Source organism: Camelus dromedarius, chromosome 2, assembly GCF_036321535.1.
Source record: "Camelus dromedarius isolate mCamDro1 chromosome 2, mCamDro1.pat, whole genome shotgun sequence".
Taxonomy (NCBI): Eukaryota; Metazoa; Chordata; class Mammalia; order Artiodactyla; family Camelidae; genus Camelus; species Camelus dromedarius.
The window spans coordinates 114,746,591-114,764,162 of record NC_087437.1 but is presented as its reverse complement, the minus strand read 5'-3'; the positions used below and the strand labels follow the sequence as shown (position 1 = coordinate 114,764,162).

Here is a 17,572-nt window from a genome sequence, read left to right as displayed (position 1 = left end):
TGGTGAGACTGAAAGCTTCTCCCCTAAGAGCAAGAACAAGACAAGAATGCCCAATTTCACCATGTCTATTCAACATAATATTGGCAGTTCTAGCCAGAGCAATTAAGCAAGAAAAATAAATAAAAGACATAAAAATTGGAAAGGGAGAAGTCAAACTATCTCTTTGAACATGACATGATTTTATATGTAGAAAACCCTAAGTATTCCACATACACAAAAATGTTAGAATAAATGAATTCAGCAAAGATGCAGGATACAAAATCACATAAAAAATCAGTTCCATTTCTAAACTAACAATGAACATTCAGAAAGGAAACTGAGAAAAAATTCCATTTACAATAGCATGAAAATAATACTTAGGAATAAATTTAACCAAGGAAGCGTAAGACTTGAACAATGTGTCAGACTGTGTCACTTCTGCTGGCAGCTAGTTGGACAACTCACACTCCTGGAACTCTGAGGATCTCATAGCAAGTTTCCGTTCTTCAGTCTATGAACACTTCCCCCAGAAGTGACATGCATAAAGTCATACAGCAAATTGGGAACAATGCTTTCTAGTCTCAAGTGTCCCCACAAACACGTTTGAGAGATTCTCCACTAAGGGAGTCACAAGAACATGGGACAGCTGCCTATATAGAAAAAGAAAGTAAGTCCAAATTACTTCGTCAGCCCCGGTTCAGATCACAGTACAAACTTTCAAAACATAGGCCACACAGTACAAAACACCGGCCACAATTTTCAATAGCACTGAACAGGAAACCCATAGATTAGGAAGACTGTTCGACTCACTTTGTACTTTCTGAGTATAAAGCACCATTACACTTTGTTATGAAGGTATGGCTGAGTTCTGGATAGTATTTACATATTGAAGACACATATTAGCCAGATTGAGGTAAAAAGTTCTTTTGAGTCTATTCTATATATTGTTACCATGTTGAGTCTTGACTGCTTTGCAAGAAATTAACACTGTACCTTGAGGTTAAACTTGTTATACGTGTTTGAAATAGGAAATTGTATTTACTCACAACCCATGCTTACTAGCACGTTTGTGTAGGAAATTATTTGTGGTTCACACTCCAGTTTCATAATGGTTAAATTCATTCTCCATGACCACACTTACCTATCTTTGAGCGGCTTGAATTTACCAAGACTGTCTTCTCTTGTCTTGACATTCTCCTGAGGCCAGTATATGTAAATTAACTTTGTGATCATAAAATTAATTCTAAAAATAATATATATTTTCCTCTATGCCAAGTGGATGGATAGTAATGGCATTCCTTTCGTGATCTGCGGCCAATGTCCAAAAGACAAATACAGCTGACCCCTGAACAACATGCGTTTGAACTGCATGGGTTTACTTACATGCAGATTTTTCAGTAAATATATTGGAATTTTGGAGGGAGATTACAATGAAAAAATAGATGAACTACATAGTCTAGAAAAATAAAAAAAATTAAGAAAAAGGTAAATGTCATGAATGCATAAAACTTACGTAGATACTAACCTTTCATAGGCACAAGATATTTAGTATACAATTTCTGCATTAATTTTGTTTTGTAAGTTTGCTTTCAAAGAATTACATTACCATACAGTATGCCTTTCTCAGAATTGGAGAAAATGCATATCAGCCTATCATCACAGCCAAGTCGTTTTTTAAAAATATTAATGTTTCCAATACTGTGTTATGAATATGACTGCAATACTGTATGCCGTAACAATTTTATGACTAGTGTACAAGCTAGGCTACCTTGAAGCAACTGTATGGATTACACTAGGCCACCACAAAGGAAGGTGAGAGTCCATCTTCTTAACAGATGACAAACTTCGGCAGTACAGTAAACATATTTTCCTGATGATTTTAACTTTTTTCTCTAGCTTGTTTTATTGTAAAAAATATAGTATATGATACATATATGACATACAAAATGTTAACTGTTTATTGGTAAGGCTTGTGCTCAACAGTTGATTATTAGTAATTTGGGGAAAGTCATATTATACATGATTTTTGACTGCATGGGAGTCAGCACCCATAACCCCTGAATTGTTCAAGGGCCAGCTGTGTATAAAGGCATGAATCCGGCAGGTCTCTGACTCCAATCCAATGAGTCTGTTTATGTGACACTGTGCAAAGTACAATTTCACCTCCTGTGGATTTTCCGAAAGCTAGGAGTTGTCTGGGCAGTTTGTGGCCACATTAACGGGCATTTGGCTTCTTTAAAGCAGTAAGACAAAAAACCCAACAGAAGAGAATAGACAGAGATGATTTGGTACACAGAAAAAAGGAATTAAAATGACCAATAAAACATATGAAAATATGTTCAACCTGAGACGAAGTGCAAGCTCCCATTTTTTCACATATCAGACTAGCAAGTTTGACGGACAGAAAAAAACACGCTCAAACATTTGTTTTTCATAGGAGTATAAATACAACCTTTTTGGATGGCAACATTTATTAAAATTAATATAGCATACACTCTTTGACCTACCAATATTCACTACAAGGAATTTACACTCTGGGTATACTTGAAAAAGCCTGTGATATGTATTAATTTTCACAGCAGCATTTTTTGTAATATCAAAAGATGAGAAATAAATGAGCGTTGGGAGCATACTCGTATCAGTACTAAAGCTGTTCAAAAGAGTAATATGGAATTACCAATTATATGGTGTAATACTTGTGTAAATTTGATACAAATATATAATCAAGTATAAAGATATAAAATTTAATATAAACTGAATGCATATATATGAATGTGTATGTGTATGCAGCTAATATTTTCTGGAAGGACATCGAAAAATAACAGTGGTTACCTTTAGGGAGGCAGTGGGGAAGTCTTTTCACTTCTTATGATTCTGCTGCACTTACATTTCTAACTTGGGCACCAGCTCCGCTTCCCTCTCCCCATCCTTGCTTTCCCCAGTGAGAAAGTGGCCATGCAGATCCTGAGTTTGTTTCAAGACCCACTTGAGTTCAACACTTGTAAATATTCAACACTGGAGGGTATAGATCAATGGCTTTAAGCAATGGTGCTGCACTGGAAGGCCTTTAACAAAACAAAACACCTGATTCTTTGGTCCAGCCCCAAAGACTCTTAATTAGTATGGGTTGCATCCTTACATTGGGGTTCCTAAAAACTCCCCAGGTGATTCTAAAATGTAGGCAGTGGCGAGAACCACCGGTACCCATCACTTTAATTATTCCTCCAGGACAAACAATGACCTAATGGGCTGTGTGACAGTAAGAATCAAGTGTCTGAGATCGTGGGCAGAGTCACCAGCAGTACCCACCCACATCAGGAATCTGAGGCCCAAATAAAGGACACATGGATATGCCACATCGTTCCTGCTATGTGAACACAGGTTTTACTGATTTTGTAGCCTTAGCTGACTAAAGCAGGTCCTGTTTGGAGGGACTGTGGACTGTTCTGGTTTACATTCTCATACTGTTTTTGTTTTAAAGTAGTAATGAGTTTAAGCAACACTGTCCTCCCACACTAGCCTTTTAACAAATTTAACTTAATAAAAAAGGTATCTCTACCTTAAAATTACATATGCCATGAAAGCCCATGTTACTCTTCTGCTAAACTCCTTGTTAGCCACATTTTCAAAGAATCGTATCTTGGCAATATTTTCTTAAAGAGTGAGTAATAGGTATTTCCAAAGAATCATTTTAGCAAGCAAGTTTCTCTTACAAATTCTATGATTAACTTTTCCATTAAGCCAGTTAACAGCCATATAAAATCTGCATTTTTACAAGAATATAGCTGACCAAAAGGAAGGAGAAAATAGCAAATTCCAGAAATAACTGCTACATAAATATTCACAACTTAGACATGCTATACACAGTTATCATTTAGGCAAGGTTTCTTTAGGTTAAGAAAAAGTTTCTTTTTGAGCGTAAAATGTACACACACACTCTCAAGGTGAGCTCAGTTGTAGTCTTAATGGAAACAAATAGCATTAGTCTTCTAACTATAACTTCTAATTAATATAGTAGAATGAGCTCAACTTGAAGGTCCTAACAGATACAATTTTAACTTTCAAAATGTATCTTGAATGTAGAATTCCTTTAAAGTAGTATCTGAAGAGTTAGCCATCATATATATATTTATTTTATTACAAGATATTTTAAAATTTGAGCAGATACAATTGTGACAGAAAACCAGCTTCATACCAAAAATACACTTTCAATTACTTTATCAAGCAAATAAAAACAATCTTCATTTATTTGCTTATTTAAGAAATTAATGTACAGTAGAAATTTAATATTGTACATGACACATGTAATTAAGCATACAAAAAGAACATATATTGAATGTTCAGAAACAAAAGTAAAAATAAATAGCAATGATAAAACTTTGAAAAAATAATGCACATTTTAGTTGTGGAAAATATGATTCTTAATTATATATATATACATAATTATACTTAATAAAGTCATCTCTTTCAAATTGCACAAAACATGGGACCAATAAAGCATAATTTTTATGGCATGTAATACTATGATCCTAGGAAGTTTGTTGCTTAACTCCTGGATATAAAACACTTAGGTCTGTAATATAATATAAAGATCTGCAGTACTGTTGGAGAAAGACTGTCTTCCTCAACTCACATTAACCTGTAGTAATCCTACAAAAGGCTGTACAGGAAATTTCACAAAAAGAAATGTTAAACAATTATTGTGCCCACTCCATGCGGACTAAGCCAAAAATGGGCTTCAAAGTAAATGTGGCGGGACATAAAATACTTTTGATACTTTTTTTTATACTAAAGATCATTTCTTCTTTCTGTAAAACACTTTTATTTAACCATGATTGGCAATCTCAGCACAAAAAAATCCTAGCAAAATGGATAGAGTTTCTACTTACCTTATTTCAGGAGGTAAGAATTTATAGAAAAGCAGCATTAATGCTCAATTCACTTGCAACTTATCAGGACTGTTAGTCCATTTTTAAAAACCCTGTTTTAAACTTCTCTGTAAGAAAATCAAAGGGAACATTTCCATTTGTGTTATGGCACAGCCCTCAATTCAGAGAAAAATACACTTTGGGGAACCAGAAAACTGCACAAAGGTTAGGGGCAACCTGAAAACCTATGGTGAAAAACACTTGAGTCCTCCAGGGTAATAAAAAAATATGCAGACTTAATTACAAATATTTACATTTCAAAGCAAAATCATGAATTGGCTAAGTAGCTGCTCAATACCAATGATTCATGGGCATTTCAAAAGTGGGATAATGTGTCCACAATACTTGTGTCCACACTTGAATGCATAGAATACAGAAAAGATCGTGGTTCTTCAGTCTGTTTACCTATCATATCTGTAACAAAGTTGTTCACACTCTGAAAGCTGTACAACCAGAAGGGCTGAGCAGGTATTTTTATTATCTCACATAGAATATACTTTTAAGTACTACTGATTTCACTCATTTGTTCGACAACTTGTCCTAAAATCTCATCAACTACATCAACATCATAATTCACTTGCTGAAGATCGAGATCAGGTACAATCATGGCCAGCAGCTGTCCTACGTTAACTCGAAGAGATCGAAGTTTGAGGCTGCAAATACAAATATTACACCTATTAGATGAACATTATAAATAACAGTTTAATAGTCATGTAGGGCTTAATATTTAAGAAAAACATTAAAATTGAATCTCTGTAGAATGATATACAACTAAAGGAAAAGCAAAACTTCTCTAGAGAACAGAATAATTCATTTAACTTAATTCATAATTTAATCTAATAATTAAGAATTTATCAGTTGGTAAATAGAGTGTTTCATAAAACTAATCACTCTATTTGGTTCCAACTAGTACAATTTTAATATGAGACTGGAGAAAATGTGGACTGGTAAAATACATTTATTACAATACATTATTTACAACTGGAAATTTTGTTATTACCTGGAAAACAATGGTGATATTATACTAAGTGAGAACATTGAACAAGAATGCATCTCTTTGAATTTCAGCTTCCTTTTGAGGAAAGTAAACTGAATTATTCACTAAAACATGTACTGTGAGATATCCATAGTTGTATAAAAGGAAAAAGAAATGGTTCTGTGGTCAAATAAACTTATAAAACTTTGGGTTAAATAATGTTAAACAGGACTTTATTTTAAAATGCAGGATTTCTTTGAACCTATCATATGCTAAAGTTCACTGACTATCCATTTTACTATGCATTTATTATAAACATTGGGAAATCCTGGATTAGATTATCATTCCTTCCTGGTGCACATACATGTATGTGAGTATCAACATTCTAGACTTTAAATACCTACAGCCACACAGCAGCCTTTGCTTCGAAGCTGAGTGAAACACGTGGATCAAGAGAATGTTAACGTATGCTCTTATTCTGCCCCCTTCAAAATGTAAGTCCATTTTATTTTAGATACTGATCTTTCCAGGGTGGAAATCTCTGATGGGGCAAGATGCTCATCTTTGGGTTGACAAGGCACAAAAATGTTATTTTAAGCATGTTTTGTGAGCTTAAGATTCCACTGGGTCTTTGATAAAATTTTACATCATTCCCATACCAGTGGTTTTCTTGTCCAAGCTTTCCCACTCATCTTCGATCAGAGGCCCATTTCTATATGACAAGTAGACAAAAAGATCAGTATGATCCTTTCATAGTCTACTGACTGTCCTGGCTAATTCCTCTTGTCTGCGGGACACGTCACAGATCCCTATGTTAGTGTATAGAACAGCACTGAGAGAAATACTGAGTTCCATATGCTATTTAAAATGTTTGAATAGCCACATTAAAAACTAAGATGAAACAATAAATGTTGTTACATATTTTATTTAACCCAATGTAGCTAAAATACTATCATTTCATCATATAATCAAAATACTGAGGTATTTTATTTTATTTTTTTAAATACCAGGGTATCAAAATTCAGCATGTATTTTACACTTAAAGCACATCTCAATTCAGACTAGCTAAATTTCAAGTGTCAGCAGCCAAATGTGGCTATACTGTTTCGGAAAAAGCACAGGTCTAAAAGCTCGTGAGTTACTCAAAGTTTAGTGTACAAGTGAATCATCTAGTTGATTGTTTGAAAGTTTCCAATTTAATAAACTACTCCAGGGCCCAAGGATCTGCATTTTTATAAGCACCACAGATGCTTGTGGTTCCCATTTTCAGAAACACCAGTTAGGATTTTTTTCTGACCCCCTGCCTTCCGTGCTGATAGGTACTATTCTATCCTTTCTATTTCCATGAACAGATTTAACGAAATCCTTCAAAAAACTTAAGCTAAAAAACCAAGTAATAATATATCTAATGTCAAGTGAGGATAGTAGGAGATTATTTCTCAACAAGAGTACCTTTTAGGTATGAAGTCTTATATTAGCAGGAAGAATTGCACAATTTTAGCCCTTAATGACAATTTCTGAATAGTAAGTTATCAACAGACCACCAACACTGTCAGAACCCCAAGCCCATTTGAAATCTTATTCAGAGAAGGTTATCATTCATTTACTGTTTTCTTATTTTCACAGAACTTCTTCCTAATTAATCCCCTGTACCATGTAATTCTGTGATCTCCTAAAAGTTAAAATTGAGGAGGGCATGTAGTAAAATGAGCTAGCAAACCATAATGAAATGGTGCCAAGTACAGAAGTAAAGGAAATCACGGTGAAAAAGTAAGTTTCATGAAACAGTCCACTGTCTTCTAGTCACTGCCTAATTCAACCCGTTCTTCAGTATCTGGTTCAATTTTCACTTTTCCCCAAGCATTCCAAATCACTCTGACCAGTCAAGAGCTTTATTCCTTTGACATTCCTATTCCACTTAAGTTGAGCCTAAATTGTTAGTTCCTTGAAGGGACAGATGATGACATGCACTTCTTTTGTAACTGTCTATCATAATGTTGGGACCACAGCAGTTAACTTTTTTTTATTTTTGAGTTTATTTGAGCAAAAATTCATTCGAATAGGGCAGCAACCTTCTAGCAGATAGAAAGGAATTTCAGTCAGTAACTTCCTTTGAAAGAACAATCTGTTTGATGTGTGCTAGCAACTAAGTTATCATGCTAACCAGAACTGTAGACCTAGAGAAATGCCTCATTTAATATTACCTTTCCCCATCAGTATAATTTACAGACTCCTCAATGTTACTTGAAGTTGAAACATCTGCTCCCATCTGTTGACTTGTAGATTTTAATTGTTCGATTTCATTTTTCAGCTCTTCACACTGTGAACGGATTTGTGATTTTTCCAGTTCCAATAATTCAACCTGACAAAAAAATTATTTAATTAATTTTATAACCGTAAAATTTTAAAATACTATTGTCAAAGTGCAGATGTAAGCTAAGAAATGTAGAAAATCTTGCTTGGTGAAAATTACCATCAAAAAAATCAGATTAAAAAAAAAAACCCAAAAAACACACCACAAAAAAAGCAATAGCTTTCTATAAAGATTCACTTGTTCAGTTTCACCTCTGTCTTTCCACATTAAAAGAATAAAAAAAATATTAAAGCATGACTAAAACAAGTGGGACCTAAAAACCAAAAAAAACAAGATAAAAATTATGTTGATATCATAATGACTTTCATTTCTTGCACACTCATTAGCTAAAGCTAAAACAGCAAAAAAGTTAAAACAGAAAGCTTGTATTGATTTTTATGTATTTTGTCATCTAGCTAAGCCAACACATCAGGAGAAATGTTTAAATGAGCAGATATGTTGGTATCACTGCCAGGAAGAAGGGGAAATACAGTACTATACGGTCGTTTCCAAACTCTTTTTAGCAGAAAAACTCTCCTTTCGAACACCATGTAAATATAATACATAAAATGTTTTTTAAAAGGAGCTACCCAAATTTGAATTGGGGGTTCCTTTCTTCCTCAGTAAAAGAACACCTGAATAAAGACTACATTTCCAGGGGGAGGATATAGCTCAAGTGGTAGAGTGCATGCTTAGCATGCACAAGGTCCTGGGTTCAATCCCCAGTACCTCCATTAAAATAAATAAACAAAAAACTAATTACCTACCCCCTAAAATAAAAAATAATAATAATAAAAAAGACTATATTTCCAAGTTATCCACTGGCCAGGTGACTAAGTTTTGACAGATGGCATGTAAGCACCTTTTAGGAATCGCACCTTCCTCTTTCCTGCGACCTGGAATGTAGCTATATGCTGGCTGGGCCCCAAGGGCCATCTCAGATCACAACTGCAGGTGGAGAAGCAAAGCAACAAAGTAGGAGCCTGTGTCTCTGATGGCTGTGCAGCTGCTATCATTATTTGAGGTTTTATGTCACCTGCAAAGGAACCTGATCATAACCAATACAGGATACATCTGTAAAATGAAGTATCACCATCCACCTCAGATGGTTATTTTAAGACTTATTAATAACAGGCACAGAACTCCCATGGTATTAGTAAGTAAGCATCTAAGTGGGAATGAGAAAGATGGTCCCTCACTGCACAGCAATGTCCTATACACTACAGGACATTTACCAGACCTGGTCCCCATCCATTAAATTCCAGCAATGTCCATCTCCAAAACCGTCCTACACATTTCCATATGCCCCCAGGGAGGACCATTTCCAGGTGAGAACCAGTGGAGTAGCAGATAGTCGATAAACAGAAATATTAAGTGATTTATTCTAATCTAGCCAATAGCAGTTAAGATTTAGATACCCCTGGATCCTCATGACTCCCATTATGCTGAGTGATATAACTCACCTCACTTTTATACTGGTCCCTCTCAATACTGCATTTGTCCAGCTGTCTAAATACATCATCCAACTGCACAACCATTTCGTCCATCTCACTTTTATTCTCACTATTGGAACACTGACTGCATTCAGCCTTTACTTGTTGCAAAGCACTACACTGTTTTTTCAGCCTTTCTATTTCTTCCAAAGCTTGCCGATACTGGGATACAATATGGTCTGGACTTTCAGACTTGCCATTAATACTTGCAAGTAAAAATACAGCATCAGTTTCAGTAGACTGATGGCAAGTTTCCTTCTTCACGTATCTGTCGTTCATTTCCAGCAGCCTCTGCTGTAACACTTTGATTTGGTCAGTAAACATATGACACTGTCTTTTATAATTTTCTTTCTCTTGGGTGACAAGAAGCAGCTCATTTCTCAGTTCACTTAACTGGCAACCAGCATCACCAGCAGATTTATCAAATGTTTCCTGGGTTTCATGTGTCTTTCCTTCAGCCCCCACACAAGGCGGCAGTAGAGTCGTGTCATTTCTTACATCTATCTCATCTTCGACCGCTTCTTCCTTTTTAACCACTAAACTTGGTACTTCAGTCTGGGTGGCTGCAGTAGTTCCCTGATCGCACCTGGATGCTGAAGTGCCTGTTGAACCAGTCTGGCCACAAGCTTCACTGTCACCCACAGGCTCGATCTGAACTCCACTTTGCTCCAGGTGACTCTGCTGCAATTTCACTTCAATATCATCATCCACTGCAGGCTTGGGAGTGCTGTTTTCTTCTAAGATGATGACATCTTCATCATCATCGTCATCTTTGTAATTTTCAAATGCTTGATTACTCAATCTTCGATTCTTTGCATTCAAAGTTGATGAACGAGTAGAAAGTCTCCGTTTCAGGCTAGAAAATATTTTAAGTATAAAATGTAAGATTATAAAATGTAGACATGGACAAAAATAGATGACCTTGAAGTAATCTAACTATCTTGAAATTCTAAGAAATGCCCATGTTCATTTTTTTTTTAAATGATGTATCTCATAGTACTGCCCAACGACTTAATGAAGTAGACAGTATTTTCTCCTTTTACAGATGAAGAAACAGACTATTGAGACCTCTTAAGTATCAGATCCATATACTGCCAAACATCTCTTCATTTGATGTCCTCCGGCATTTCAGTGTACACATGTGCAAACAGAATGCTACCACCCATCCCAGGCTGCTCTTTGAATCCCAGAGCTCAGTGAGTGGCACCGCCATTCCAGTTTGCCCTCCACAGTATTTTCTTAATCAACATTCAGTGATCCAAGGTGAGCCACAAAGTAAACCTGCATGCCCTATCCTTTCATGTAAAACAATTTCCCCTGTATTAAAAATTGCCTCACTTTCTTCATCTGCTTAATTTTTCCGTGAATTTATCACCAATTAATTACTTTTTGCCCCACTCAGAGGGCTTGTTATTTGGACTTTATGTGTTAGACCTTATTTCTCAAGAGTTTCCCCTTTCTTATATGGAGAGGGAATAATCTCCAATAAAATCTTGAGAAAGGGTACACACAACATAAAAAATGTGAAATTTTCCATGATGAAAATATCTTTATTCATCTCTCAAGTTCATTGCTGGCTTGATTTTTATATAGACTTCTAGGTTAGAAATCACTTTCTCAAAACTTTAAAAGCATCATTCCATTGTCATCTGTCATTCACTGTTCTTCCCACTCCGATTCCTGATCTCTTGCATGTAGCCTGGGTTTTTCCTTTCTGGAAGGAAAAAAACCTCTCTTCTCAGGTGCTCTAAAATTTCATGATGATATTTCTTATCTTTTTCCAGACATTATGCTGGGTATTTAGCATAAACTAAATCTTTCTTATATTATTTCCTCCCCTTTGTTCTCTGATTCCCATTCTGAAATCTCCTTATTCAGATGTTGGCCCCTTATGTATTTCTTTCAACTATGTATCTTTTCCTTCTAAGAGATTTATTTGTTCAGTATCTACCCACCTCCCAATAAATTTCACATGGTTCCATCTACTCCCTTTGTTTCACTTTTGTACATCTGGGGATCCTTGGCTATATTTATATTTCAGACTGGAAGCAGTGAGGTCTGAGCGTGTGATTCCAAGGGTGCTCAAGCTGTCATCATTGTTTAGGGCTTTTCTCTGGGGAGCCTCTGGGGAGCCCAATGAGGGAATGAAGGGAGAGGATTTCTCATCATTCAGTTATTCATCCCTTACTCCTTCTGTTTCCAAAACAGTGGCTCACTCACATCTTCAGCAGCAAAAATTGCTCCAGAAAGTAAATTTCCTACCTTCTGTCAGAGAAAGAGAAGCAGCATTGCCGGACTTTGCAGATAAGAAAGAGGTCTAGGGAACTACTCTTCCTTAAATGTTCATACAAGCCCCTGTGGTCACCTCTATTTTCTACCGTCAGAAGTATCCAACCAAATTCTGAGACTGCCTAGGGATCTATGGAGTTAAGCATTTAATTAGAAGTTGCCCTTTTATTTTTCTTACCAGGCTAATTCCTATTTGTCTCTCTTAAGACTTATTTTAGGTACCACCTTTCCAGAGACTTAAGCTCTATGAACTTGAGAATGCTGGCTTTAAAAATTAATGAATAATTTCCCTCTATTTTCTTCTTCCATTTTAAAAATAAGTTCCATTATCTTGTCTATAAACGCTAGAGATTCTCTTACTTTGTCTGGAATCATCTTTATAAAGAAAAGCCAAGTGTATTATGAGGACGAGTTAAAAAAAAATTCACATATGTTCTCAGTTAAACAGCAATGCACCAGAAAACAAATCCTCAAAATGCAGGCTACAAAGAGCAAACTATTTAAAAACATGCTTTCCTTGATACATAGGTACACAATACATTTACTATATATATGAGCAGTTATTCTAATCTTTTCTGAATCTTCAAAAGTTCTTTTGAGAATCTGATGAAGGCTATAAAACCTCTCAGAACATCTGACCCCACTATTTCAGAGAATCTTGTATCAATGTTTCTCTTTCAACAACTATCAGATGTAGTCAGTCTGATGTACTAGTTTATTGGCATCATGCTCTTTCTTCTTCACCTGTGTTCATTCTAATCCCTTTGAAGGGGCCACCTGGGCAGAGTACTGCTCTTAGAATTTCAGGAACCACCTTAAGTACCACCTCATCATAAAGCCTTCCCTGGCCATTCCAGTCAAGAGAGCTAACCATTCAACTCACACCACTTATACATCTCTCTTCCTTCTCCATCCACTTACCCAAAGTACACAGCATGGCACTGGCTAGACTAAGAACTTATGGGTCACATCTGACGTTACAATATCGTATTCTTAACCACTTCATGTTTTTCTTTACTCAGATAATGCTAATTTTAAAAGTAGGAATTTTCATACTATACAGAATTTCAAAGAGTTGATAACTTCCACAATGAATACAACTAATACTATTTTAATTGATTTAAATAGGTGGCATAAGTGAAGCGGAGGTAAGTTTAGACAATAAAAGCAAAGTAATGTGCCCTTAAGATCTTTTATATGCATATAAACTACACTTACTTAGAAGTACATTACTGCCATAGAAGTGTCACGTAAAGGCTGTGTTTAATACTCATTCCCCATACCTGTTATTCTCAGGTTCAGACTGGGGTGAACCTCGATGATTTATAAGTCTTGTTGCATAAGTATTTGCTGCTTCTGAAAGGTGTCCTCTTGGAATACTTTCCTTAACAGGAGAAAAGCTTTGACTTGACACAGGATTTGTTGGAAATAATAGTTCAGCAGGAATCTGTTGAAGGGAAAAAGAAAAATGTTCTTAAAGGAATTTTTTTAAATGTGCCATGTCTAAAACACAAGATACTATTTCTCATATCCCCTTATCCCAGAAGGCACTGAGAATCACCCTAAGCACATAAAGTCATTGTCACCTGAACCAAATCCAGTCTGCAAATGAGCTAAGAATTTTCAAAGGCATGAAGAAAACAAAGAAAGAAAATATTCCACAGAGACTGTATGTGGTCCACAAAGCCTAAAATATTTACTACTTGGCCTTTTATAGAAAGATTTGCTGACCCTGGACTATATATAGAACTTATAGAGATGGGGAGGGTAGCAGCTCAGTGGCAGAGCACATGCTTAGCATGCAAGAGGTCCTGAGTTCAAAATCCAATACCTCCATTAAAAAAAAAAAAAAGCTTATAGAGATATAATAAAAACTTATTTTTCTAATGGAAAGAAATTGAAAATAAATAAAGATACTGCCTTTAAAAACCAAAGTGAGCCCACTATTCTTTTCTCCCAGTTCTGTTCTCATCCTCAAACCCTCAGTCTTTATACAAGAAAACACTTCAGTGTAATTACAAGCACACATACCCATCTGCAGCAGACCAAAACTTACACAAGAAGTACAACTACCTACTCATACACTCCGAAAGCATTAAGCATTAAGAAAGATAGGGGTATGGGATTAAGACATAAACTACTATGTATAATATAGATAAGCAACAGAGATATAAAATGAACAAATGGGACCTAATTAAACTTAAAAGCTTTTGCACAGCAAAGGAAATCATAAACTAAATGAAAAGGCAACCTACAGAAGTGGTGTATGTGTATGTACACACGTACACACGTACACACGTACACACGTACACACACACACACACACACACACACACACACACACAAATGGAATATTACTCAGCCATAAAAAAGAATCAAATAATGCCTTCTGCAGCAACATGGATGGAACCAGAGATTATCATAATAAGGAAGTCAGACAAAGATAAATATCATGATATCACTTATATGTGGAATCTAAAATATGACACAAATGAATTTACAAAATAGAAACACTCACAAATATAGAAAACAAATTTATGGTTGTCAAAGGAGAAAGGTGGAGAAGGGTAAATTAGGAGTTTGGGATTAGCAGATATTATCCTGCTGATAGGTCCTATGGTATATCCAGGTAATTGGTAATACACATGTCTCATTTTCCCTGTTAGACTATAAGCTCATAAAGGGCAGTATTCACTTACGATTCATCTGTGTGCAGTTCAAAGACAAATATTATATGGGATATGCAAACAGGGCACTATATTCAATATCTTGTAATAACCCATAATGAAAAAGAATATATACACACACACACACACACACACATATATAAAAAACTCAATCACTGCTATATACCAGAAACTAACACAATATTGTAAATCAACTATACTAAAATTAAAAAAAAAAGAGAGACAGAATGTGAACTGAATGAACGAGATTGCTTCAATTCGTTATGTTAACTCCCAAGCTTAACATTGAGTATTTGTTAAATTAATTACAACCCAAGATAAGACACAGCTATAAAGTGGAAGGCTTAATTACCCGAGGAATTGTTTCAAGTTGCCTGATCCTGAATTTTTCTTTGTCTCTTAAAAAAAAAGGAAAGAAAAAAGAAACATATTTAAATTTATTGCATTATTATTTTTAATTGTTTTCCAAGGACATACTTGCCATTTCACAACTAAGTCACTCAGATAATGTTAACTGACCTCTGCTTCAATTTCATTATAATCAGTGGTAAGCCCTAGGCAGGGGACTAATTCCCATCTCATCTCAGTTACACCCTGATGTCTGCCTCAAACTCTCCATACCCACCAGCATTATTCTCAGACTTTGAAGAAGGGTATCACACTTTCTAACTGGTTTCTTTACTTCTAATCCTGCTACTGGATTTATCTTCAAAAACAGTGCACTGTAAATCAAAACCATATGGAGGATGGTTTTTGTGAACTCAGCCTTCCGTGTGCAGTATGCTGGCTTAATGTTCACCATGGTTCACTATCATTACCCAGCTTTCTCTCTCTCACCTCTATCTTCCATTATGCACATCACATATTTACTTTAATTAAGCTGAACAAATCATTGTTTCCTACCCAATCCTACCCACCCTTCAAGGCCTATTACCAAATGTCCTTCATAAATTTTCCTTATCCATTTTTCCATCCCCAGCCAGAAATAATTTCTCCTTACAGGCTTCCTAACAGGACTGGACGGTGCCTTTTATGGTAGTCATCAACTTCTAATTGGTAATACACGTCTCATTTTCCCTGTTAGACTATAAGCTCATAAAGGGCTGTATTCACTTATGATTCATCTGTGTGCAGTTCAAAGACAAATATTATACTGGATATGCAAAATATCTTTCTTGCAGATAGGACAGCAATAAAGAGCAGGTGAAAAAACAGCAGGTTTCCACAGTATAAACTTAAAAAGCACTCAATGTGATGCACTCCACATCATAATCTTTTTTTGGAGGGGTCATAACCTTTTTTGGCTGTACTAAGTTTATTTTGGAGAAGCATCAACTAATGCTGCATACACATCACTGCTGAAGTTTGGGTATTATTCTCCCACCATACATTAATACAACACTCACTTCTTTTTGTAGGTTTTCTCATAAGTGGGATGCACCAAATCTTCATCTTCAGGTTCTTCTGGAACATCACAACTTCTAATCAGAAAAATCACATGGGAATAACACGTCACCAGCGCCTATTCATACATCCTGAATAGTACTTTCTGCCTTTCCCAAAAGGGTACTACCAACTATATGGTACCTGAACTGTGGGTCAGGGTTATTGGAGCAATACCATTTTTCTGGAAGTTGATCTATCCCATCTGGTAATTTTCGCCACTTTAGACAGGAATCACATTGAACCCATGTCTGATCAGGACGTTTCCTGTAACAAAATAACAAATATTAGCATGGAAATAGGATCTAAGTACTTCATTAGACCTTCCATATCATTTCTACCACAAAGTGCCCCTTTTATTTAACTCTGTCCCTGAAAATTCCGTGACATAACTATTTATGTTGGTCAGTAAGTTAAGTTTTTAAAAACAATTCTGGTTACCTTCGAAGGTTAAAGGTGACAGACCAATTTAAACAAAGATACTTAAATATCTTGTTTAATAGCATACTGTTAAATTTGTTTCATAATAAAAACTCAAACCTAAGAAAATAATACAAACGCCTTGCTCTGAAATTTATATTCAGTTAGCACCTGCAGTGTCAAATCTAATACATTTATTAACACAATAAACTAGTCAAGTACAGAAAATAGGCAAGTTGTATTACAATTTAAGCAATTTTTATAATTGCATGACATTTTAACTCTATGATAGCATCTCTCTGAATAACCCAAATTTGTACATTCTTTTAGTTTATAAAAGGCTTTCATATGTTTATCATTTGAAAATTACAATGATCCTGAAAAGAATTTATGTAGACTCATTTAACGACTTCATCTTAATACCAATAATTTTAACTCTAGTTTAAAAAAAATGCATTTACACATTTTATTAAAAAAAAAACAAACAATCCAGAAATTTGTAAAGTAAACATAAACTCCTTGTTTCAGGAGGTTACTACTGTTACTTTTTTTAATCCTGGCAGGCTTTTTCTATGCTTATAGAATTATGCATGTGTATATGGACACTTTAAAAAAAAACAGGAAATTAATACACTGAGTTGCATCCTTTTTGTTTTTCATTACATATCTTGGACATCTTTCCATAGGCACCCTGAGTTGTTATCATTTCAGAGGACTGTTACTACATACTATATACTTTACTGAGTGCTTATCTTTAATTCTTACAAGTTGAGGAGGTAAGTGCTATTACTGTTTCCATTTTACAAATGATAAAATGGAAGCTTACAAGAGGTCAAGTAACATGTTCAATGTCACACAGCCACTTAAGCAGCAGAACTAGAATTTAAACTTAAATCTGGCTTTAGACTCTTGATCCTATCTCCAGAATTTTCAAACTATAAGATGCAACCCATCAGTGGATCATGAAATCAGTTTAATGGGTAAAGACCAGCATTTTTTTCAAA

The 17,572-nt window shown here is 35.3% G+C and overlaps 1 protein-coding gene across 3 annotated transcripts in view; it reads right to left on the bottom strand.

Moving 5' to 3' along the window:
• Positions 1 to 2,402: 2,402 nt before the first annotated feature.
• Positions 2,403 to 17,572, bottom strand: part of MORC3 (MORC family CW-type zinc finger 3) — a 38,669-nt gene continuing 23,499 nt past the window's right edge. For all 3 annotated transcript variants that reach the window (XM_064475784.1, XM_064475793.1, XM_064475790.1), the window contains exons 11-17: positions 16,293 to 16,415; positions 16,112 to 16,186; positions 15,058 to 15,103; positions 13,302 to 13,465; positions 9,700 to 10,585; positions 8,088 to 8,245; positions 2,403 to 5,560 (exon numbers count right to left, since the gene is read on the bottom strand). In XM_064475784.1, coding sequence (XP_064331854.1) covers positions 5,407 to 5,560; positions 8,088 to 8,245; positions 9,700 to 10,585; positions 13,302 to 13,465; positions 15,058 to 15,103; positions 16,112 to 16,186; positions 16,293 to 16,415 — 1,606 coding nt within the window. In that variant the 3' untranslated portion in view covers positions 2,403 to 5,406. The remainder of the gene's footprint in view (positions 5,561 to 8,087; positions 8,246 to 9,699; positions 10,586 to 13,301; positions 13,466 to 15,057; positions 15,104 to 16,111; positions 16,187 to 16,292; positions 16,416 to 17,572) is intronic.